General features: G+C 57.0%; 2 protein-coding genes across 10 annotated transcripts; both read right to left on the reverse strand.

Annotated features, from left to right (window-relative positions):
• Window positions 1-48: 48 nt before the first annotated feature.
• Window positions 49-17,317, reverse strand: U2AF2 (U2 small nuclear RNA auxiliary factor 2). Of its 2 annotated transcripts, none has more exons than XM_077913852.1 (12): window positions 17,110-17,317; window positions 13,779-13,914; window positions 13,016-13,060; window positions 12,622-12,725; window positions 12,175-12,326; window positions 10,742-10,858; window positions 10,465-10,603; window positions 5,098-5,177; window positions 4,893-5,015; window positions 4,529-4,627; window positions 4,072-4,320; window positions 49-778 (listed from the first exon to the last, which is right to left on the reverse strand). In XM_077913852.1, exons 1-12 carry the CDS (start codon window positions 17,156-17,158, stop codon window positions 644-646), a joined length of 1,428 nt encoding a protein of 475 aa, XP_077769978.1. In that variant the 5' UTR covers window positions 17,159-17,317; the 3' UTR covers window positions 49-643. The 2 variants fall into 2 exon arrangements, with proteins under 2 accessions (XP_077769978.1, XP_077769981.1); XM_077913855.1 differs by having other exon boundaries at window positions 4,541-4,627; window positions 17,110-17,315.
• Window positions 17,318-18,756: 1,439 nt separating this feature from the next.
• On the reverse strand, window positions 18,757-23,698 carry CCDC106 (coiled-coil domain containing 106). 8 transcript variants are annotated; one of them, XM_077913901.1, is made up of 6 exons: window positions 22,793-23,698; window positions 21,463-21,538; window positions 21,211-21,318; window positions 20,940-21,116; window positions 19,852-20,064; window positions 18,757-19,522 (listed from the first exon to the last, which is right to left on the reverse strand). In XM_077913901.1, the coding sequence occupies exons 2-6, from the start codon at window positions 21,491-21,493 to the stop codon at window positions 19,206-19,208; spliced, it is 846 nt and encodes a 281-aa protein (XP_077770027.1). In that variant the 5' UTR covers window positions 21,494-21,538; window positions 22,793-23,698; the 3' UTR covers window positions 18,757-19,205. The 8 variants fall into 8 exon arrangements, with proteins under 8 accessions (XP_077770027.1, XP_077770009.1, XP_077770032.1 ...); XM_077913883.1 differs by lacking the exon at window positions 22,793-23,698 and adding an exon at window positions 22,118-22,376; XM_077913906.1 differs by lacking the exon at window positions 22,793-23,698 and adding an exon at window positions 22,114-22,376.
• Window positions 23,699-23,792: the final 94 nt, after the last annotated feature.

A 23,792-nucleotide genomic window follows, 5' to 3' on the forward strand; every position in this document is an offset into this window, starting at 1 on the left:
AGAGACTGGGGGACTCATACACACTGGACACCGAGCAGGCCCATAAAGTAAAATACAACAAAATGTTTAATGAGCAAATTCGTCTTAGCAAATATGAAACTGCCACAGAGAGGAAACGGGGGCCGCAGGTCAGGGAGACTAGAGAGGAGAGTCAACTACGTAAGAAACCAGGGAGGGCACGGGAGGGGGGGGGGGGGGCGCACGGGGGTAGGACCGGAGGCCAGGAGGACGGGAGCTGTGGTCCTGGAGGGATAAGGCAGGGCACGGGGGAGTGTGGACAACAGAATTCAAAATAGTTTGGCCATAAAATATAAACACACTTATGTTTCTACAGTGGGGACGGGGGCGGGTAGGAGAGGGAGGAGAGGCTGTTCTGGGGAGGGGCCATGGGGGTCCTACCCGCCCTGCTGTGCACCCCCTCCCCGCCCCCCTTCCCTCTGTGTCTGTGGGTGCATGTGTGTGGGCCTGTGCGCACACTTCCCCATTGCCCTCCCCGCCCCGATCGCTGCCATTCCAGTTGCTGCCGGCTGTCGGCTGTCGTTCGGCTGTCACTCCTCTGCCCATCTTCTTCAGAGGGGGAAAAGGGGGGGGTGGAGGGGGAGACACCCCCAGCCAGCCCTTCCCCCACCCTCCCCCTCCACCTCTACCAGAAGTCCCGGCGGTGGTAAGAGTCGGGGTCACAGTATTTTGTGACAACCACTCTGTTGGCGAACTTGCGACCGGTCAGGCCCTGCATGGCTTTCTGGCAGTCAAACACAGAGGTGAACTCCACGAAGATCTGCGGGAGTAAGAGGCAAGTGGTAAAAGCAAGGTGGCCTCAGCCCCAGCAACCAGCTAGCCTGCACAGAACCCACAACTCTGCAAGACAGACAGAGGGAGGCAGCGGGCCTTCCTGCAGATCTGCGAGCATTTACCCAAATGTACTCTCGAATCCCAGGATCAAAGAACAGAGCGCACAGAGCAGAGCTCAGGGGAGGCATCAGAGCGTGACTGGAGCCCAGAGCCACACCCACGGCAACGAGCTCCACCCGCCCTGCCGGTGCTCCTCCCTCCCCAAAGCTTCCCCAAGGGCCAGGTTCTCCCCAGAGACAGACAAGGAAAGCTCAGAAATTAGGATTCAAACCCAAGTTGACTCAAAGCAAGAAACAACAACAACAACAACAAAAAAACACTGATCCGGTCAAGTATCTCATCTTGTTTACACCACCAGTTTAGGGGATGCCTGGGTGGCCCAGTGGTTGAGCGTCTGTCTTTGGCTCAGGGTGTGATCCTGGAGTCCAGGGACCAAGTCCCACATCGGACTTCCTGCATGGAGCCTACTTCTCCCTCTGCCTATGTCTCTGCCTGTCTCTCATGAATGAATAAATAAAATCTTAAAACCAAAAACACAAAAAACCACCAGTTAAAAAAAAAAAAAAAAAAAAAAACGGTTTACAGGGAGTGGGTGAGGGGGAAGATACCAACCTAATTCACAACATGACAATTCTGTAAGACAAAGGCCCTGTTGCTTCAACAAAATGACTCACCAAAAAAAAAAAGGGGGGGGGGGCATTACACAGAACTGCTAAGTTTTAAGAAAGTTCTAAATAAGATTGCATGGATCCTTGTTTGGATATTTAAATGGATCAAGTATAAAAAGACATTTGAGACACTCAAGGAAATTATAATACAAATTTAAGTAAATCCTAAGAATAATTTTCTTATTGTAACAATGATATTGTACTTTCATTATAATTATTTAGAAGTTTTCTGTTAAAAGGGATCCCTGGGTGGCGCAGCGGTTTGGCGCCTGCCTTTGGCTCAGGGCGCGATCCTGGAGACCCGGGATCGAATCCCACATCAGGCTCCCAGTGCATGGAGCCTGCTTCTCCCTCTACCTATGTCTCTGCCTCTCTCTCTCTCTCACTGTGTGCTTATCATAAATAAATAAAATAAAATAAAATAAAGTTTTCTGTTAAAAGTTTAGAGCAGTTCTCAACCAGCACAAATGTGTCCCCAAGCAACATTTTGCAATATCTGGAGAGGTTTTAGGCTGTCACAAAGGAGGAGTGTAGTGCTACCATGTAGGAGCCCCCATCTACAGGGTGGAGACTGGCAATGGGGCCACACATCGAACAGTGCACAGCACAGAATTCAAAGAGCAAGACTTACCAGGCCCCAAATCCTAGTAGCTCAGATACTAAAGCAATACACTTGATTATTGGAGATAAAATATAGGAGATATGCGTTGAATTATTTCAGGAAAAATGAAGTTGGGAAATTAAGAATGACAAGTGAAGCTGGATGATGGGACACGACGATACTACTCTATGTGCCACAATGGAACTAAAGTGACCTACCATAGTAGGTCAGTGTGGTACTTCTACTTTTATGCATGTTTGAAAAGAAAGACAAAGTTTACAAACAAAACAGGAGGATCTCCGACACCAGGCCGGTCTTCCCATTCATCCTTCCCACAAATACTGACTCAGCCCCTCAGGAGCCAGGATCCATCCCAGCGCCCATGAGGCATGAGGGGAGCGGGTGCTTCCATCACACCACATACACCACACCAGTGAGGACTGGGAAGCAGAGCACGGGAGGAGAGAGAGGAAATGCTGCTCATCCCTTCATCACCCCCCCCCCCCAACCCTGTCCCTTGGTACCTGGCTCTCTTTCCACTGCTCCCTGGGCAATCCTATCCAGCTGACACCAAAATGAGGATCAGTGTGTTGATGACATCTGTTTCTATCAGAAATGTTTCCCTCATGCCTGGAATGCAGCTCCGTCCTCACTGCTTCACATATCTCTAATGAGGTGTCTCAGGACCTCAGACTGACAGCCCACTCTTCCCCAACACTGACCCCCACCCCCCACCCCCAAACCTGCTCATCTCCCTTGCTTCTCACCTGCCATCTCCACCTAGCTGCCAAAGCCCAGGAATCTGAGCATCTTGACTCCTCTTCCCCCTCCCAAATCAACCACCAGGATCTGGGTGTTTACAGGTAACGTGTCTTTCAAATCCATGGACTGACTTCTCTCCATCCTCCTGCTGCTACTTTCCATCAAGTCACCATCTTCCGACCAAGTGACCATAAGCTGTTAGTTCCCAAAGTTCCAGGTCATACCACCACCACCTCTGCCCCCCTCTGAATTCCCTGCCTGCAGAACCCAGCTCTGCAGGACTGGAGTAAGACCTGGACCTCCCTGTAATTCCTGTCCACGCCTACTTGATTATGAGGAACTCTATGTGCAAGGCAACAGACCACATTCCTGAACTTTCAAAGGCTTCCTTCTCACTTCAAGAACACCCAACATTCTTCCAGGACCCACACAGGCCTACAAGATCTGCCACACTAGGCCCCAGCTCCCAACCTCAGAACTCATCTCCCACTGCTCTCTGCTTAGACTATGCCAGCCTTGTCACCATCCCCAAACACACCAGGCTCATAACCCAGGAGATCTATGTTCATTGGGTTCCCTGCTCAGGACCCTACCACCTGGGATAACCTATTATCACTTGGGCCTGGTTAATATCAACTCTTAACCTTGACTAAGAGGTGTCTATTCCTGTCTAAGAACAGCATCCAGAGCAGAGCAATTCTACTCCCTTTCCAGCTACTATCACACATGTTGTCTTTGACAAGGCTGGCCCCAGGACTTGTTCTGCTTGAAGGCCTGAATCACTAGGTGAGCGGCTAGGGAAAGCTAAGTCACCCACTCTTCCCTGCCTCTCAAGAAGGGTTCAAGGTGCTGACACCTAGCACAGTGCCAGAAGTGACAGGACCCAGTGGGCTGTGGAATCAGACCATGTGGCCTGCATCCTCTGAGCAAAGGCTAAGAGAGCTGCCATGAGAGTTCATGTTGCAAAGGTTAAGCTCAGGGAGTACCTGGCACCCAGAAGACTCAAGTGGGTTTGCTGCTGTTCTGTTTTTAGCACTTTTCTCCCCACTTACAGACAAGACCGAACCACATATGTAAGATCACATGACAAAGCCAAGCTGTGAAGCACAGCTGCAAGACCACACTCCTGGGGGACCCTATACCCATGTGAGTCATAGCACTGGTGTGTACCCATGCACACATGCACACCTTTCCACAGCCGGGCACCTCGACGCCATCCACAGGCCGGGGGATCTCAATGGACTTGACAAGCCCATACTTGCTGCACTCATCTCGCACATCCTCCACAATCTCCTCATACTCCTCATCGTCTAGCAGCTCCTCGGGCAGCACCATGTTCATGAGGCACAGGACCTCCGTTGGGTGGCCGCCCATCTGTACCTGGGAGCTCATGAGGCCCGGCACTTGCAGGGTCACGGGGGTCTGGTTGATGGTGCTCTGTGGGAAGAAGGGGGGAGGGCAGGGCTGTCACGGCCAGGGCCACACCGAACCCCCAGAGGCCTACCCAGAGAATCACGTCCGCCCCTGAAGGCCCAGGAAAGCCAGGGCTGGAGCCGAAGCTTCTGAGGATCTGCTCCCAGCATCCCCCAGGCCACCCCGCCCCGCCCCTCCCCAGTATCCCTCTAGCCAATGGAAGATGACGTGCCGGGGGGCTCACCAGCGTGGCATTCTTGGCTCCCACACTTGCCCTCTGCACGAGCAATTTCTTATCTCCCAGCTGCATCCCATTCAGCCCCGCAATAGCCTGTGTGCGGAGGACAAGGGGGGGGGTGCAGCAGAAAGGTGCGGGTCAGGTGCAGGACTTGACGCCTCCCACCAAGCCCCAATACCCCAGAGCTGGGCACTGGTGGTGAGAGGAAAGGCCAAAGAGTGAGCACCTGGCAGGAGCCGGAACCAAGGGGAAGGGGCCCAGTCCCCCACACAGGACCCTACCTAAGCTGGCCTCCTCCCACCCATCCCCAGGAGGGCGACTTGGGAGTGGACACAGCAGGGCAGGGGCCCGGGCTCACCTGATCCGTAACGTTGATGTCCACGTACTCACAGAAGGCGTAGCCCTTGGAGAGCCCTGTGGCGCTGTCCTTGACCAGGTTGAAGGCCTTGAGAGGCCCAAACGACGTCAGCAGCTCTTTGACCTGCGGCAGGGCCGCAACTCCGTCAGGGCTGGTTGAGGTAAAGAGTGGGAGGGGAGAAGCCAGAAGGAGGCGAGGGATCTACCTGGTCGTCGTTCAGGTAATTGGGTAAGCCCCCGATGAACAGCTTGTGGGCAGAGTCCGGGACCACGGTGGACACAACTCCTGGGGGGAAGGGGAGTACATAGGCTTTGGTTTCCAGCACAGGGTCTTTAACCAAGACCCCGGGGTGTGTGCACAGGGCCTGGCCCATTATATCAGCCAAGGTGGCCCAGCAACGCTGACAAAACCACGGTCTCCCAAACCTATCCAGACCCTAAGACTCACACTAGCAGCTCTTCTTCGGATGTGCCACGACACCAGGGTGGCACCACAGCGAGGGTCCCCACTAAGGGGCCACACCTCAAACCTGCCAACCACAAGTCCTGGCAGCACTCGCCCTTACTGGTAAGACATCAGGATGACACACCTACACCCCCTCCGTCTTTCAGATCACAACCCCAATGCCATTCCTACCACCCAGACGTTTACATCAGGTCTCCCGTTGAGACCCTTGGTCCTTCTCTCTGTGGTCCCGAGCTTTTTGCAACCACAAAAACCCAGCAACTCCCTCTTTGGCCTCCTGCTCTGGGTCTGCGAAGGCAGGGATATGCCCAGTCGACTCAGCTTGCTGACCTCAGAGGCCAGCAGGGACATCACAGTGGGCTCATGTTTGTCGGCTGAATGGTTTAATGACTACTCTGCATCCACCCCAATCTTGCCATATCCACTCAATTTTGGATTCAGACACAAGTGCCTGCCAGGTGGCTCAGCCTGTTGTCCACTGGCTTCAAAAGCATGTCGTTTAATTCCCAGGGGCCTCCTGTGAGGTGTGAGCTACCCAGAGCCCCAGATCACTATCAGGGCTCATTGGAAGAGAAACACCACTGGTCAGGCCCGACCAGTTCCTGACTTTCCAAAGGCCAGAGCCCACTACCAAAAGCAGCATGGCCCGGCCCACCTCAGCAGTCCACACCAAGCAGCCCCTCCACACTTCTTCCTGACCTAGCTAGGGTCGGACAGGTGAAATGAAAGATGGCAGAAAGCATCAGACACTGAGTGACTGGACACAAAAAAGAGTGCATTTTCTCCTGACACCACCCCAGCCACTTTAACCAGAGCTAAGCACCATCAGAGTGGGGCCTGTGGGGGGGTGGGCAGACCATGAAGATCCAGCGTGTCCAAGGTAGGCTATGCAGAGGCCACAGGCCAGACACCACAGGTAAATTCATGAAGTCTACTATCCGTGCTCTCCAAAGCCCTATCCAGACAGGATAAACTGAGGCAGAGAAAGTTGGTTCTATCTTGGAGTCACACACACAGAAAGAGGGGTCCCCAAGCCCATAACACCTGTGCCTCCACAGGCAGCTCTCGGCAAGCTAGGGACTTTACACAGGTACCAAAGCTCTGAACGATGGCTGACTAGGCAAAGCAGAGATTCCATCACCCCAGTAGGGAGTAGTGGCAGAGCCAGATGACCCTCAGCCAGCTGGCCTTGGCTGCTATCTGCTGTGCCATCCACTCCAGGGAAGCATGCAGAGCTTAGGGCACCAGGGTCAGACTCCCTGGGTTCAAATCTGGGGTACAGCACCAAGTGAGGCTCTATGTGTTCGCATCTATGACACAGGAGGATGAGGATGACCCACATGGGGCGTACACCTGAAATAGGGCCTGAGACCAGAGCTATAAATGACTGCAGACCCTGAGTGAACGACGGTTCTGAAGCAGGGGACTATTATCGTACAGAGTCACACAGCCAGAAAATGGGGATACCAATCAATCCCAGTGCCCAAAATCAAGCCCCTGGCAACATCCGCTCCCAATAGGATGGGCAGGGCAGCCCGGGTGGCTCAGTGGTTTCGTGCCACCTTCAACCCGGGGCCTGATCCTGGAGAACTGGGATCGGGTCCCACATTGGGCTCCCTGCATGGAGCCTGCTTCCTCTGCCTGTGTGTCTGCCTCTATCTATGTCTCATGAATAAATAAATAAAATCTTAAGAAAAAAAAAAAAAAAAAGGATGGACAGGCTCCTCCTCCCTGACCACACATCCACTCCTTCAGAGGGTCCACCTGGCACACACCTCCTCTCTGAAGGCCACACTAGACCCCCAAAGGCTGAGCAATCTTTCCCTGTGCCTAGAATACCACTTCCTCCTACCATGCACTCACCACCAGACCAGGCAGAATAGGACTCTGCCAAGGGAGTGGGTATAAGGGAGTGGGTACATGGGGGTGAGGCCCCAGTGGCAGGAGCCTGATGAGGGGGCGGGGGGGGGGGATTAGGACTCGGCCCTGCACGGGGAAGGGAGCCTGGCATGGCAGTGGGCGGGTGCTCACAGCTGAGCTGAACTCACACTGAATAACTACTGGGCTCCCCTGCTTCCAAAGACAGCTCTGGCCCACCCCCCGCCTCAGTCTCCCTCTTGTCTTCAAAGAACCACCAGGATCCTGTCACCAGCACTCAACAGCAAGGCCTGACTTCAGGGGCAGATGAACTCAAGATTTCACAACCCCAAGTGATGCATGTTTAATCAACACATTTCCATCAAGGTCAGAAAGTTGCCTTCCAGGTTCCTGAACTGTCTCTTCCAGCCAAGAACATCTGCTAAATTTTATCACACATGCTTTCCTCTTTAGCCTCCTTGTATAATAAAATTGTTTTTTTTTTTTAAACCAAAAAATGAAGACTGAAATATGAACTTCGCTATGAAAAGGTAACTAGAAGATGCTCAATCTACAAGCACAATCACACTTCCTGCCACCTGCCCAGGCACTAGTACTGTAGACCCTCAGGTCCCTCTGGGTGAGCAAATCCCAAAGAACAGAGATGGATGATGACCCACGCTTCAGCTGCTTAGTCACGCCAATAGTTACGTCTAGAAAGGGGCCCATGAATCTGGGAAGACGATCCAATACAAGCTATCCCTGACCCGCGAGGTCTCTGTTCCCACACGGTAAAGGGCCTGTGTCAGAAGGTGCTATGGAAGACCGCACAGCACCAACTCCAGAGACCATTATCATGCCTTGCCTTGCTCTCCTCCCGTCTGAAACAGGATCGCGGTACACACAACAGTGGCTGGCAAGCCTCTCACCAAAGAGCTGGGTGGCAAACATTTTCAGTTTGTGGGCCACGGGGTCTCTCATCCAAACTGACCGCTGCTGCAGAAAAGTCATACAGACGCTAGACAACGAGTGGATTCGGCTCTGTGCCAGTTAATCTTTATTTAAAAAAATGGGCAAGGGGCACCTGGCTGGCTCAGAAGGTGGAGCACATGCCTTTTGCTGAAGTACATGAAGTACAGTGAGTACATGAGTACACACCGGACGCAGAGCCCACTTTAGGAAAACAGGCTTACTGGTAAGCTACATTTGACCCCTAGCTGTCAGTTGCAGACTTTGTACTACACAGCTGTCACAAAAACTAACCTGATCCATGGACCCCACTCGGCAAAGCGCCTGACATAGTAAGCTTCGACAAGTAAGCAGGCTCCTTATATAATTAAAAACATCTTAAGAAGGGATCCCTGGGTGGCTCAGCAGTTTGGCGCCTGCCTTTGGCCCAGGGCACAATCCTGGAGTCCCGGGATCAAGTCCCATGTCAGGCTCCCGGCATGGAGCCTGCTTTTCCCTCCTCCTGTGTCTCTGCCTCTTTCTCTATCACAAATAAAAATAAATAAATAAATCTTTAAAAAAAAAAAAAAACATCTTAAGAACACCTGGGTGGGGGCAGCCCTTGGTGGCGCAGAGGTTTAGCGCTGCCTGCAGCCTGGGGTGTGATCCTGGGGACCCTGGATCGAGTCCCACATCAGGCTCCCTGCATGGAGCCTGCTTCTCCCTCTCCCTGTGCCTCTGCCCCTCTCACTGTGTCTCTATGAATAAATAAATAAAATCTTTATAAAAAGAAAAAAAAAAAGAACACCTGGGTGGCTCAGTGATTGAGCATCCACCTTCAGCTCAAGTCGTGATCCCAGGGTCCTGGGAGTGAGTCTCAGGGAGGTTGCTTCTCCCTCTGCCTGTCTCTACCACTCTCCCTCTCTCATGAATAAATGAATAAAACCCTTAAAAAAATAAACCTTAAAACACTAAATTTATTTTGCACAGGGGCGCCTGGCTGACTCCCATCAGTTAGGTACCAACTCTTGATTCTGGCTCAGGTGTCATGATCTTGCAGTTGTGGGACCGAGCCCACAGTCAGGCTCTGCCCTCAGTGTGGAGTCTGCTCCAGATTTCGCCCCACATCCAACCCCACCTGCGCACATGTGCACGCTTTCTCTAAAGTAAACTCTTAAAAAGAGATTCACTTTAATACAAAGCAACGGCCTATAACTTCATCTAGAAATGCTCTCACAGACGTGCACCCACACAGAAATCATCTGATCAAACATTTAGTACATGTCAACATCGAAAAATACGCCTCAGTTACCAGAAACATTAGATCCACCAAACTTACCAAATTCATTACGGTGGAAAACACTGGAAACAAGGCAGGGAACCAGCACCCAGTCCTGAGGTGTCACCCTCTCTGGGACTCCATGTCCCCCGCTTTGTCAGCAGTGGACTCGATTTCTAAAAGGTGTCCTTCAGGGCGAAGCCTCAGCCAGCAGAAACCCACCTTCTGCTCCTCCCCCCCACCCCCTGGCCCAGACCATCCATGCCTACCACCTTTACTGGGAGAACACCAGGGACCTAAGATCCAGGCCCCCCAGTTCCACCACAGCACTGGCTTCTCCAAGCCCACTTTGCTCCCTGCACTCCAACAGGGCCTCCCAGAGGCACAAATCCTCACTTTCACCCATCTCACCACAGGGGACGGCAACCAGCCTGTAAGTCGAGTTAAGCCAGCTGTCTTTTTGTATAGCCTGCAAGGTTTTTTAGAAGCTATTGCACAACGTGTGGGTAATATACCAGGGCCACACCCACTCATTCAGCTATCACGAGGCGGCATACAGGTTGCCACGTCACAACAGAACAATTGTGACCCAGGTGACCCAGTCGGTATGGCCCACAAAACCAAAGATATTTACTATCTGACCCTTTTCAGGAAAAGATCACCGATTCCAGTCTGCTATGATCTCCACTGACCCAGACTACTACTAAACGTGGCCGTGGGGAATAGCCCAAAGCACAGAAGTCAGGAGAAACAGGGGCCAGACAAGGGAACGTCCAGCAGCCGACCCCACATTGAGAAACTGCTTGTGTTCACACTATGAGCTCACACGCTTATGCTCACAAAGTCCCAAAGCCAGAGCAGGAATGACAGCCAGGCAGCAAACCCTTCACCTCCCTCAACACCTCCCACAGCCACTGTGCATTCTCCTAAGGTTTGGGGAGATGGATGAGAAGCATTCATGCCATCTCCCAAGTGGCTCCAGCGGGGCTGGAGAGGGAAGCGTGGGACAAGGCCCCCACTCACCAGGGACGTAGACAGAGGGGTTCTCCGACATGCCAGGCAGGGGTTGGTAGTCATGAGGCCTACGGATCTTCAGCGACTGGCCCTGGAAGATGATGCCATCAAAGGCCATGGCCTGGGTGGTCTCATCCACTGAGCGGAACTGAAAGAGAAGGTGGTGGTACAGTGATGAGGATCAGGGTGCCGGGTGTACCACGGCCTGCAGAAGGGCCCTGGGCAGATCAAGGCTGCTGCAGAGAAAGAACACACACCTTCTGACCCCACAATGCAACCCGCTCACCTCCAAGAAAGCAAAGTTCTTGTCCTGGTTAATCTGCACAGCCAAGACGGGGTTGCCAGGAGCCTGGGTCAGACCCCCAAGGCGCATCTGGGCGTTGAAGAAATCCATCATGGCCTCCTGCAGAGGGAATAGGAGACAGGGGGGGGCGGGGGGAGGGAGGTGGAGAGAGGAGGGGAGGGTGAGAGAGGGAGACACAGAGGGGTTTGGGGGGGAGGGGAGGGAAAGGGAAAGGGAGGGTGGAAGGAGAGAGGGAGGGAGCAGTGTAACAGGGGTGGGGGCAGAGAGATCAGCAGGGACAGAGACAGGAGAAGATTAGAGAAAGCAAAGAGGAGTAGGAGGCAGCAGCAAAAGACAGCCAGGGGCCAGGAGTGTGGGGAGGACCGCAGGGGCCCCAACCAGAGACACGTCATTCAAGAAAAACGCATAGAAATGGCAATGACAGGAAAAGAAGAAAAAGCATAAAATAGAAAACAGGGAGGTGGAAGGTGAGAGAGAGAGAGAGAGAGAGAGAGAGAGAGCACATCCCGTGAGGACAGGAAGAAGGCACAGCAGGAGAGCAGGAAAGACAGGGAAGAAGAGTCAGAGAGGAAGACAAGTCCAGAGAAGAAAAGGAGTTGGGAGAGGAAGAGGAGCCAAGGGACAAGGAGGGCAGAGGGCGGAGGGAGGGAGGAAGGGTGGGAGGGGGAGAAAAGAGTGATGTGGCGGGATCTGGCCCTGGAGTCCGGGGGCTGCTTTATCAAACGTAGCAAAGTGCAGGTTGAGAAAGTCAGAATGGACCTTACTTGCCTTCGACGACGGTAGCAAACTTTTTGTTGCTACGAGGGATCTCAGCCCCACAATATTTCACTTTAAAGAGAAATGGAAACAACTCTTTGATCTCGGGATTCTCGGGGTGCCACGGGAAGGGGTGGGGGGGAGGGAGGGGAGAGGAGTGGTGGGGAAGGTTGGGGAGGTCAGGGCCATCAAAACAAAAGAGCAGCGACCACGGGAGGGACGTGGGGAGAGGATGGGAACAGGCGGCAGAGAACCAGAGGTGTGTCAGAGACAACTGAGGGGAGCGTGCGTCTGTGCGTGTGTGCATGTGTGCGTGTGTCAGTGTGCGTGCGCGCGCGCGTGCGAGTCTCCCTCTCTGTCTCTCTCGATACGGACTGGACTCATGGATTTTCGTAGGTTCGTTGTGTGTGCCTTGATCCCTGGGTTGCTGGAGGAGGTTGGGAAAGGGGAGACGGGAGAGGGGAAGAGGAGGGAGGGAGAGGGCCACCCCCAGCCCGGCCCCTGGCTGGCTCAACTCCATCGGTCCGTCGGGGAGGGGGCCGGGGGGCCTTGCAGGAGGCAGAGTCTGACCCGTGCAGGTTGGGGGAGGGGAGGGGGAGAGGGGAGGAATGGGAGGGAACTGGGGAGAGGGCAGGGAAAAGGCAGGGGGTAGGCAGTACCTCAGTGATGCCAAAGGGGATGTTCCCCACGTAGAGGCGCCGGGCCTGTCTGGTCATCTGGCTCCCGACCACGGGCACCGGCGTCGGGGTCACAGCCAGGCCATCAGGGGTCATGGTGGGAAGGAGGGCGGTGGCTGGAATCTGACCCGCCGCTTGGAGAAGGAAGAGCAGGATTAGATGGCAACCTGGCAATCCTCTACACACACATCCCACCCCCAGCACACTGGTGGGAGAGCCTGGATAGGGGAGGAGGCAGCTCCCTGTGGACCAGCCCACACAGGCTCAGCTCCCCATGGGAACCTCACAGCACCTCTTCTGCAGTGGTCAAAAAGGCAAAATCCAGAAAGCCCGGGACACAAACCTTATCCCCCCTGCCCCCCAGCTCAGGATCTGCTCCCTCAACCACCTAGCATGTTCTCCACCAAGGAGGCAACAGCTGAAACCTACCTTGCATGGCCTTGTACTGCATGGGGGTGATGTGCTCGAAGCCAGGCGGGGGGACATCCCAATATTTACGGACCTTCTTCTTCTTCTCATGGCGGGGGGAACGACTGGGAAGGGGGAAGGGAGAGCCGGGCAGGACGACCTCAGTCTGACCAAAGGTGGGCCTGTGAGCACCCCAGGCTCCCCTCAGCTACCCACTAGGAGTGCAGTGCTCTCCAGGAGGGAGAGGATCTGGTCAGGGCTGTACCCAGGCCTCGGGAAGGGTGCTGGTTTCAAGGCAAGTGGAACCTCTTCCCCAGTGCTTGGGCCAGGGCTGGACAAGGACAGGGCAGGGTACATGAGGGCAGGGGCAGAGGGAGTGGACATCAGGGTGGAAGGGGCAGGAAGAGCAGCTCACATCAATCCACCGTGCTCCTCTTTAGCGCCTCTGGTCAAAGGTTTGCTGAGGGATGGGAGGGAAAGGTATGGGGAAGGGTGACTGGGGACCCTCGTTTTCCCCACACGCCACACCTCCCCAAGGGCACAGAGCCCCAGGGCTGGGGGCAGGCCCCCTTGGCCCTGCCATCCCCCCCAAACCCCCAACCCAGGAAAGAGGAACTGTGGAAGGGATGAAAGGCCACACAGATCACTTTCTACTTGGAGAAACTGAAATGGAAGAAGGCAGAACTTCCACCTACCCTACCCTTCCTCGCTTAAGGGGAAAGAAAACAGAGGGGAGGCTAGGGAGGGAAGAAGCATTAGCAAAGCAGATGGCAGCTGGGTTCACAGAGGCTGCCCCACTTTGAGAACCCCTCTTCCCAGGAGGCAGAGTATAGACCCCAGAATACAATCCCAGAAAAACACAGAATAATAATGGGAAAAAGAAACGGGTCCTAGGAGGCAGGGACTGAGCCAGGCCTCGTGAACACAACACAGAAGAGTCAGCACCCTGAATCCAGACTCACCTCCATGATAAAGAACCCAATGCCCCCACCAACCCACCAGAAACTGAAAACTCTAGAAACAGAGTATAAAAAAAAAAAAAAAAAAACCCATATGCAAGACAGACAAGTAACAGACACCTAGACACACACACACAGAGAACTCAAGAGGCCGAAGCACACCAGTATCTGGGTGCAAGGACACTCCATTCCCAGCCAGGGGTCCCCAAGCCCTGGTACCTTCGTCGCCGCCTGTCCCTGGAGGCACTCCGCTGGTCCCGGTTGCGCCGATCACGGCTCCGGCTCCGGCGCTTGCGGTCCCGGCTTCGCGAGCGGCTGTGGCTACGCTTGCGGTGCCGGTTCTCCTTGTCCCGTTCTGGGCCAGGGGAGGGGGAGGAGAATGAGCTGAGGGAGGACATGGCCCAGCCCACCCACTCACTGGTGGCTATGCCCCGAGCCCCAGGGAACCCACCCCCCAAGGGGAAGGGATTCAGTGGAGGAGGGAATATAGCAGGCTTCCTGGGTCCACAAGCCAGTCCAGGAGCCCTGGGGGTCCCAGGGGACAGGAGCTGGTTACCTGAGGGGACAGAGCCTGGAAATGCCCACGGGGTGTAAGATACCTGAGGATGCTCAGGAGGAGCTGGGGAGCCAGAGAAGACAGAGGAGGCTGGCTCCTGGTCCCCCTCGAGGGCTGAGGGGCCTGACCCCAGGGTCGTCCCTGAGAGGGGCAGGGCTAGAGGCTGGGGAATCAAGAGACCCAATGATGTTTTCCTGAATGAAGGAAACTGGCGACCCCTCAGGAAAGACCTCCTCAACCAGCTGGCACCCACAGCCCCACCATCAGGCCCCAGGGGCAGGTGCAAGGCAGGATCTGGTATCCCCAAGAAGTTAGGACACCTGATGGTCCCTTCCCAACCAGAGAAAGAATGCAAGATGCCCTCTTGTAGGGAGGTGCTCCCTTCTGAATGTGGCCTAGAAAGGGAGGTGCTGGGCCCTGCCTCAAGAGGTAGGGGAGGAGCATGCCCTGCCCCCTACCCCTTGCAGGCCAGATTCCCAAACCACCCTATCCTGCCCACACTCCCTCAAAGCCAACACAAGAGGGACAGGGTCCAGCCCCCTAGTAGGCTCACTCAACCCCTTCAGCCTTGGGGGTGGTGACCAAAAGAACGGAGCACAAGCCTAGCCCGTATAAACCATAGAAAACTCCGCTCAAAAGACCCTGGGAAGGATGTGCAGGCCAAGCTATGAGCACCACGTCACAGCAGGTTTCCTTATTCCTTAACTCAAAGACACCCCTCACCCTCCTCCACTAGCCCCGTTCTATGGACGGATACAGGTAAAGGCAACAAGGACGGGGTGTTAAAGTGGACTTGAGCCTCATCCGTGCTACTTTATGCTGAAACTTTAAACGTCAACTTTCTACAAACAAATCAACTCTAGAACCCATAAAACTAAGGAAAAGCACCTCAGGAAAAAAAAAAAAAAAACAGATGAGCAAACACAAGAATACTTCTAAAACCCACCTATACTGCCAATTCTTACAACTGTTTGGAAAAAAACACTACTATTAGTTCAAACAAAAAATATGGAAACGGAAGCACAGAGAGTTCACATAACTTGCTCATAGCCAAAAAGCAAAAAAGACGGTGAAGACTGAAGGTGAATTCCCTAATGTTAGCAAGTACAGCTAATCATCACCTGGGCAGACTCAACTCAGGACAGGCAGAGCTGCTGTAGTCCACCCAGAACCACTAGTAACAATGTTATCTCTCTGAACACGAATAAATAAAACCTAAACCAGACACTTGAAGCAAAGAAGAGCAGCAAAGAAACACACCAGCATGGCAGGAGGCTGTGGGGCTGCGGGCCTCTGGCGGCAAGCTTATAAAATGAGCAAGCTGAGGCTCTGAAACAAACAAAACAAGCGGGCAGAAGAACCAGGGGAGAGGAAGCAGTGATGCCTGCTGGGAGCCTGCAACCACACAAGGAAACTAATTCTCCGAGGACACACCTGCCCGACGCGGGGTCTGAAGGGCTCTCAGAGGGCTGAAGGCCTCACTCAGGCTGGTCCAGAGACCCACCCACAGGCAGGGCAGACGTGCACGGAGCTTCCTGCCTCCCCACACACAGATATCCCGGACAAAGAAAACAGAAAAGGTGCTTCAGTTGTTCAGAAGTCTGTGGCTGCATTGTGCGCACAGCTCCACCAACCCAGGGGCCGTGCAGGGCTGAGGGCCTGGCCTCCCAGCGCCAGGAAGAACCGAGGCACACATCTGCGATTGCCTAAGGAGCTCAGGCAGGTCCACCTGGCAGCCCCGCCACCAACCACACTCAGGTGGACTTCTTCTCTGTACGGGTATGAAACCGCCCAGAAGCCAACAAACCTTCCTGTGAACAAGGGTCCCACCTAACCCAGGTGTGTGGGGACCTGGCAGAAAGGCACTAGGAGAGCACTCTCCCCGCCGTGGTCCTCTCCAGGTCCTAGGATGACATCACCCTGAGGATAACTGCACAGTGGCCAGTAGATCGCTTCCTCCGCCCTTAGCGTAGACCCCGTCACAAGCTTCTACGCGCTACCCCCACGTAAACTCCGCCCGGCCTTGTCACAGCTAAGGCCTGAGAAACCTGTTTCCCCCTCTACGGCAATAAAAATATCTCTCGAGCCTCGCAAAGATGCACTTGGCAAGCGCTCGAGGTCTGACCTCCACCGTAGTTACGACCGCCCTCCCTCGCCCACAGACTCAGGGACAAGGCACCGAGCCGCTGTACAGCCGTGAGAGCGGCAGGGCCGCCGGGACGGGAGCCCAGGACGCCCGGCTGCACGTGGCGCAGAGACCGACGCCACCCGGGGCAGGCCCTCCCGCCCGCCGGCGTCCCTCCCACGAGCAGTCGAGGCAGACAGAGCGCGGCAGCGCCCACCGCCTGTGCCCGTCGGAAAACCCGCGGCCCCGCGCCCCGACAGCTGTGCGGGATGACGTGCCCCCGCCACCTCCAACCCGGGTCGGGACACGCACGAGTGTCCTCTCCCGCAAAAGGTACCGCGACACGCTCACTGCCCGGGGCCGGCGTCCCCCCCGACCCACGCCCACGTGGGGAGCTCGCAACGGCCATTTTGGGACAAAAGGGGCGTGGAGACCCGGGCCGCGGGCCCGGCCGGAAGCGGAAGTGCCGGGACAGCGGGAAAGAAAGGAAGCACTGCGGGACCTAATACACATAAAACCTATTTTCAGATTTAAAAAAAATTTTTTTTAAATATATGGGAGTGCTTAGTCCGCAAGGGAACACCCAGCGAGCCCGCGGGCCCGCGCCGCCTCCACCGCGGACCACGTGGGGCGCAAAGCGGAGCGCGCCGCGCATGCGTCCGGGACCCGCGCCCGCGGCCCCCTCCTCTCCCCTCCCCTCCCGCGCGCGGCTGCATGCCGGGTGGTCACGTGAGCGAGGCGCGCGGCGAAGTGGGGGGGAGCGCCGCGCGGCCCTGAAAGGAGGGGGAAGAGCGGGGGAAAATGGCGGGGGACACGGAGAGAGGCCAGGAACCGACCCGCCCGCCGCCCTGCGCCCCCGGCGCCCTCACCTTGCTTATTCTCGTTGAGCTGCCGCTCGAACTCGTCGAAGTCCGACATGCTGAGACGGCCGCGTAAGGGCCCTGTGCAGCTCTGGCCTCGCCTTGCCGCCCGCCCGCTCCGGCCCCTTCGGCTACTTCCGCCGCTCGCTTCGGCTACTTCCGGCCGCCGCCGGCGCTCCGCCGCCTCCTACTTAATCAAGCCCGGGCCGCCCGCCCCGCCCCTGCTCCGCCCCTCTCCCCGCCCGCCCACCCGCGACGCGCCCCTCCCCCCAGAGCCGGGCTCCAAATAGCGTCGGCTATTTCCGGGCAGTAGAAGGAATCGGGAGCAGCGGCTTCGGCTGCCTCCGAAAACACCCGAAGCGAAGACTTCACCGGCTTCCCAAGCTATCGTAACTTTTCGTAAACTAGCTCTTCAACGTTCGGGTGTTTCCGTAGGTCCGCGCGTTCCTCTGCGCCTACCCCCCTCCCCCGAGGGGTTCGGCTTCTTCCGACAATTCAAACCGTCCCAGTCTTTGGCTGCTTCCGCAGATACTGCCCGCTCCTCTCCGCCGGCTCTATCCAAGCAATCAGCTATTTCCGACAATCCTAACACTCTCGGACTCCTGCGCTTTCTGAAGGTTTCCAGCGAGGGCTCTCGGACCCAGCCGAAGGATTAAACCCGACGCCAAGCTTCGGCTCTTTCCGGATAGTACACTTACTCCTCCCCTGCCGGTAAACTTCGGCTCCTTCCGCCACCGCTTCGGGAAGGCCTCACGGCAGATAGCTTCGGTTTTTTCCGTCGGCGCTTCGGCTCCTTCCGGCTTCGGGAACGGAAAAAGGGAGGGAGGACAGAGATGAGGTTGGTCAGGAAAAGGGATACAGAGAAAGGGCGAGGTCCCGGCTCTCTGCACTTGGCTCTCCGGGTGGGAAGAGTGGAGGAAAAGAAGGGCGGATTTCGCGGAGGGCCTAAAAAGCTTGCGCGAGACAAAAGCAGCCGGCGGGGTGAAGGGTGCGCGCGGCCGCTGCGGAGGTTGCCAGCGCGGCTTTGTGCGCCTGCGCAGAGGGGCAGAGGAGGGGCGCGAGATGGGCTTCTGCGCTTGCGTAGAGGTTGGTCTGAGGCGCGGTTTCTCACTGTTTGGGAGGTGAGCGGGTTCCAGAGGCCCCAGCACGCGTGCGCGAGACTTTCCCTTACTCCGGGGAAGGTACTGAATTTTAGTCCGTTAAGCACAGCGGCCTTCTCCTGGTTGCTGTAGCAACTGTGTAAGCGCGCTCGCGCCCCTCCTGCAGCGCAGGCGCAGTAGGCGACGTAGAGGGCACTTCCGGAAGACCGGTAATTGACAGTACCGCCTCCTGGCGGGCGGGCGTGGTAGCTTCCATCCAGACCTGTCGTTCCCTGCCCCCACCGCCGCGGCCTGTCCCGCGTCCCCCGCCGCCCCCCGCCGTCGCGCCTCTGTTGGAGCTCACCGGGGGGGGGGGGGGGGGGCGGTGGCCCCTCCGAGCTCTCCGGGGCACGGCTGCTGCTCCTTCTCCCGCCCCTGCCTTGCCGCTGGGGGTGCTAATTACATCCTGTCTCCCCAAGCTCCGGTTCCCTGCCTAACCGCCCGCCCCATACAACTCCCCGGAGCTCCCGTCACCATCTCCGCGGCAACGGACACCCCCTCTAAGAAGAGGCCGGGCCGAGTTTATTCCAAATTTTATTGTCTCTCTTTAATTTAAATCCTCTGAATAATTATTCGTCCGGAATGCGGGTGGAGAGCTCCTGGCAGAGCCGGCCAGCCTCTCCTCGGGGCTGGGATGGGGACGGGCTATGTACAGTGAGTGCCTGGCCCCGCGGAGAGTCTCGCAGTCACCCCAGGAAGCAGGGGCCCGCCAGGGCAGAGGAGGGGGCCAGTGCTGGGGAAAGGCAGAGCCCTGCGCGGCGGCTCCGGTGAGCCCAGCTAAGTAGACGCCCCTCCCCGGGGAATGCAGACGAAGGAGAAGGTGCCAGGGACGGGAGAGGAGAGGAGGGGGCCAGTGACCTGGGTGGGAAATACGCCGCCAGCCCCTAGGCTCTCGGGAGGAGCACACCACTCATGCACACGCCCGCCCGGTGCCAGGAGGGGCACGGAGGGACAAGTAGGGTGGGATCACCGCTTGAAGCGGTAGGTGATGGGCAACAGCAGCTTGCTCTTCTTGAGAGCCTGCACCTTCTTGAGGGTCTCGTCGTCCAGGGCCAGGAAGCAGCGGCGCGAGTACTCGAGCAGACGCTCCTTGGAAGGGTCGAACTCGCCTACCTCCGCCAGCTTCTCCGGGGCCACGATGAGCAGCTCCGCGATGGGCGTGGTCAGCGCCACCGTGTTGCGGTCTACGCGGTGGTGCTCAAAGGCCCGGGACATGCTCTTCAGCTTCTGGAAGGTGCCCAGTATCTTCTTGTAGCGGCAGAGGACACCGTCTGCATCCTTCACTGCAGGGCAGAGAGAGTGACGTGAGGAACAGGGATGGGGCAAGGACAGACAGGGAGCCCAACACAGGGAGAGCCAGGGAACACCGCAGAAATCAAGAGGACAGGAGATGCTGGGAGACATAGAGACAGTGGGACAAGTGGAAAATAGGAGAAGGCAGGCCCAGGGAGGAGGATCCGCAGCCCAGCTGAGGCTCAGATCCAAAGTAAGACCCCATGATAGGCTGGGACACACAACCAGGCCAGGGGAACAGGAAGGGCCTCCCCACGGTCACAGCAAGCCCCCAGCCCAGAACCCCTGAGCTCCCACACCCTGCATGCGCCTTGCTCACCCCGCTGCCTCTCCCGGGCCTTGGGCTTCCCAAAGCGCCTCCGGCCAGCACCTCCCTTCTGCTTCTGCCTCTTCCTCTCCATCGTACTGCCTTCTTCAGACACTCCACTGAGCGAGGAGGCCGCTGACTCCGGGTCTGAGGCCTCGCCCCCAGCCCCACCCCTGCCATCCCCCTCAACCCGCCTGGACCCAGGCTTCACCCGGCAGTGATCCTCTGGAGAGAGGTAGAGAGAGAGAGAGAGAGAGACCCATACACATGAACTTCCAGAACAGGAGGCAGAAGGAGGCAAGAGACTATCTCCAAGGTGGGGATGGTGTCACATCACACATGGTGGTAGGGGCTTCAACTGGGCCCGACTGGAGCCCCCAAGACAAACAGAAAATGCAGTATAGATGCTGCAGTTCCCACCAAGATGACTGGACACAGTACACTTGGTTGGATTTGGGGGTAAAGATCACAGGTGGGGCATGGTTTCATGCTCCTCTGACTCCTTAACTTTAGGGCAAGAGGTGGGGGGAAGGACTGAGAGGACCAAGACAGGACCAGACACCTCCGAGACTCTCTGACCACAGGCTCCCACAGTGGAGGAGGGGTTTTCTGGGGACTCAGTGGGACCTCACTGAAAAAGTCCAGAGGGCCCTTGGGCCCCACCATCCTAGTTTGGTTCCCATCAGCACCCTGGGCCACAGGTGGTTCCAGAGCAAAGGGGTCCCCAGTAACACAGATGCTGAGAAAACAGAGCCCTTGCCCAGGCTGTCAGGTGATTCACAGGGGGATATGGAGTCCTGGGAAAGAGCCAGGCAAGGGCTGAACATCATGCAGAAGGGAGAAGTTAGACTCCCCAAAACAGGGAAGTTAGACTTCCCAAAGATTTGGGAAAGGAAAGCCCTGACATGGCCACAGGGTCCTGCCCATCAGCAAAGGCAGGAGTCAGGAAGGAAGCAAGCTGATCTTTGGGGTCTGGGAGATGGCCTGGGGAGCAGGGAAAGGACAAAAGATGCCAAAGGAGAAGAGTAGGTGAGGAAGGGTCACGAATCCCAGAGGAGGGCCAAAGCAGACATGAGGGACCAGCTCCTCAGGCACCTGACCTGCATCCATGCGGGCAGAGGATATAAACTTGTCTAGCTGACACCGCAAGAAGTCCCTCTCCTCCTCCAGGTCCTCAATGCGCTTCTGTAACCAGGAGTTCCTCTCCAGGGCCATGTGCAGCTGGGCCCTGACACCATTCATCAGGGCTACTGTCGGGGATGGGGCCTCCGGAGACTCTAGGGACAGGGCGGGGAGCCTTGGTCACACCCAAGGCCTCCAGGGCCCTATACCCCAGACGGCTGGGGTCCCTCCACGCCGCCCCCAGCTCACCCTCGAAGTTTCCCCGAGAGGGGCTCAGACTGTAAAAGATCTGTGGGTCTAGGTGGGGCGTCTCATCGAAGGGGATGGAGATCTCGAAGGCCTCATCGTCTTTCTTCACTGGAGAGGAGAGGCCAGGGGTCACCCCAGGGAAGGCACCTGGGACCAGCCCCCAACCACAGCAGCCCCGGTGAGGGAGGGGACAGGGTGGTAGGGGACAGGGAGGGGAGCTCCAAGGGTGGGGCAGGGTCCCAGCTTCCTCACGTGTCCTCCTCCGGCTGTTTGGGTCATTCATGGCGTGGCCTCCTGTGGACCCAGGCAGCTGAGCGCCTCAGGGGCACTGGACAGAAAGGAGAGCCGCAGATGGAGGCACATCTCAGAGGAAGTGGGGAAGGGGTGGCATAAGGGGGAACGCCTGGGGTGTCACAGTCCTGGGTTTCTAGGGAACTAGGGGGCTGGGCACCCAGACCTCGAGCTCCTGAGGGGAGGAGTGGGTTCCCCGCGGGGCCGCCCGAGCGGAGACTTTCTGGCCTGGATGGTGCGGCCCCTCATCACGGGTCACCTCGGAGCCAAAAGAAGCGAGAGGCGCGGCAGGGAGGGGACCGTGCCCCAACTTCCAGCCATGGGGCGGGGATCCATCCCACGCGCTGCGCCTCCCCACGACCCTCCCCCGCACTCGTGTGGGCGAGCAGGGCCCCTCCCCCGTGGTGGAGGGGGCGGGGCGCGTGCGCAGTGCTGGGGAAGGTCACGCTTGGGGATGCGCCCCCGCCCCCGCCCTTTGTCCCCCGGGTGGGAGGGGGAGCGAGGTTGGCCGGGGGTCTCAGCGGGAGATTCACGAGGTCCCAGGTGCAGAGGCGGCCACCACCCCCCGCCCACAGCTGCCCGGGGCCGGAGGGGCCAGAGCCCCGCGCTCACCCACCCGCGCGCGGAATCCGGCCAGGGGACCGACAGCGGCGGCGCCCATGCCCGGCGCCGGGGAGCGTCTGCAAAGTGTCGCGGGGAGTGGAGGGAAGTGCCCACCCGCCGCGGACAGGCGGGACGGCAGAGACTGCCAGTCTCCCTCGGGGCGGTGGGAGGCGGCAGGGACGCTGGCGCTTCCCGGTCTGCGGGGCGTCGCGCTTCTCCGGGAGCCTCTGGCCCCAGGTGAGGCCTGCCGTTTGCGGCAGAGGCGCGGGCTGCACTTGCGCGACGGCCCCTTGCCGCACGACCCCGCCCTCCGCGAAGCCCGGCCAGGGTGCGTCGAGAAATTCCCAATTCCTGGAGAGCAGCGGCTCCGGGATCCCCGGGGTGGGTGGCGACGCACCGGGAAAGTTAAGACCCGACACCTTGAGAACTGCCTTACGGACCCGCGCAACCCGCCCCTTCATCTCCCACAGATGGCTCCTAGGACCGGGGAGGGGGCGGAGTAGCGTGACCGACCCTGAACGCATGGGCCTGTAGCAGCACCCGCATCGCCCAGGTGGTAGCGGGTCTGAGCTGGCATTGGAGCACTTGGACCTGACCCCGCCCCGGTTTACCCACCTTGTACCGTGGGGAGGTTAGGATCCTGCTAGGTGCGCTGGGAAGATGTACTAAGAGAGTGCAGTTTACTCACCTGTGCAGTCGGGAGGCTAGGATCCTGCTATGTGTGCTGGGAGGATGTACTGAGAAGGTGCAGGCAAAGCGCTCAGCCCAGCGCCTGGCCATGGTCCAGGATCAGGATCCGGGCTCTGGAGGTGTCATTTAAGGGCAGGCAGTGGGAGGCTCTTTACCTCTCTGGGGAGTGGGGATGGCTAATTTGTTCTTCCACCGAAAAAGAGGTCGGGAGAAGAAATGAGGCCCAGCACAGTGCCTGGCACGAAACAGACGCGCAAGGAAAATTCGTTAAGAAGGCAGATGTTTATTGAGCTTGCGGCTCTGCTCCCTGCCTTTCTGCCTGGTCACCAGTTGCTTCTGGGATTTTTGCCAGCCCTATGACAGTAGGGCTTGAACTTTGCAGAAAGAGAATTGAAATGTTTGCACCGCTTAGAAAGCTGTGGCCACCCTTCTCTCCTACCTGCTTCACAGTATAGATAAATTGCAGCCTGGGTCAGGACGTCCAGGGGGAGGCACCTGCCCTAGATCCGTGTTTTGCAAACCACAGGTTCATGGGCAGGGAATTCAGTATAATAGGACAGAATTGGCAGGAGAGAAAAAAAAAAGTGAGCTGCATATGGCAGATATTAAGTATTGTTAAAGTTTTGTCTGACATATATTTTTTGTATCTTATACTGGGTTGCCAGATAAAATGTTTCTTACAATAGGTCCTAGCTTTAAAAAAAAAAAAAAAAAAAAAAGGCTTAAAACACTGCTTAGGTGATACACGTTGTGAGGAGCCACACTAGGACTGACCCCTTGCGGAAGGCTGACCTCCCATCTGCCACCAGGCAAGCCAAGCACTGCGGAGGCACTAGTAGGACCCATGCAAAATGCTCAGCCCAACATGTGGCAATGGTCTAGGCTCAAGATCAGGGCCCTGTTAGTGTTATTTGAGGTCAGAAAGTGGGAGACTCTTTCCTTCTCTGGGGAAAATAAATGGCTGACTTGTTCTGCCCAAAAAGAGGTGGGCCAGGCAC

This window comes from Canis aureus, chromosome 1 (genome assembly GCF_053574225.1).
Source record: "Canis aureus isolate CA01 chromosome 1, VMU_Caureus_v.1.0, whole genome shotgun sequence".
Classification (NCBI taxonomy): domain Eukaryota; kingdom Metazoa; phylum Chordata; class Mammalia; order Carnivora; family Canidae; genus Canis; species Canis aureus.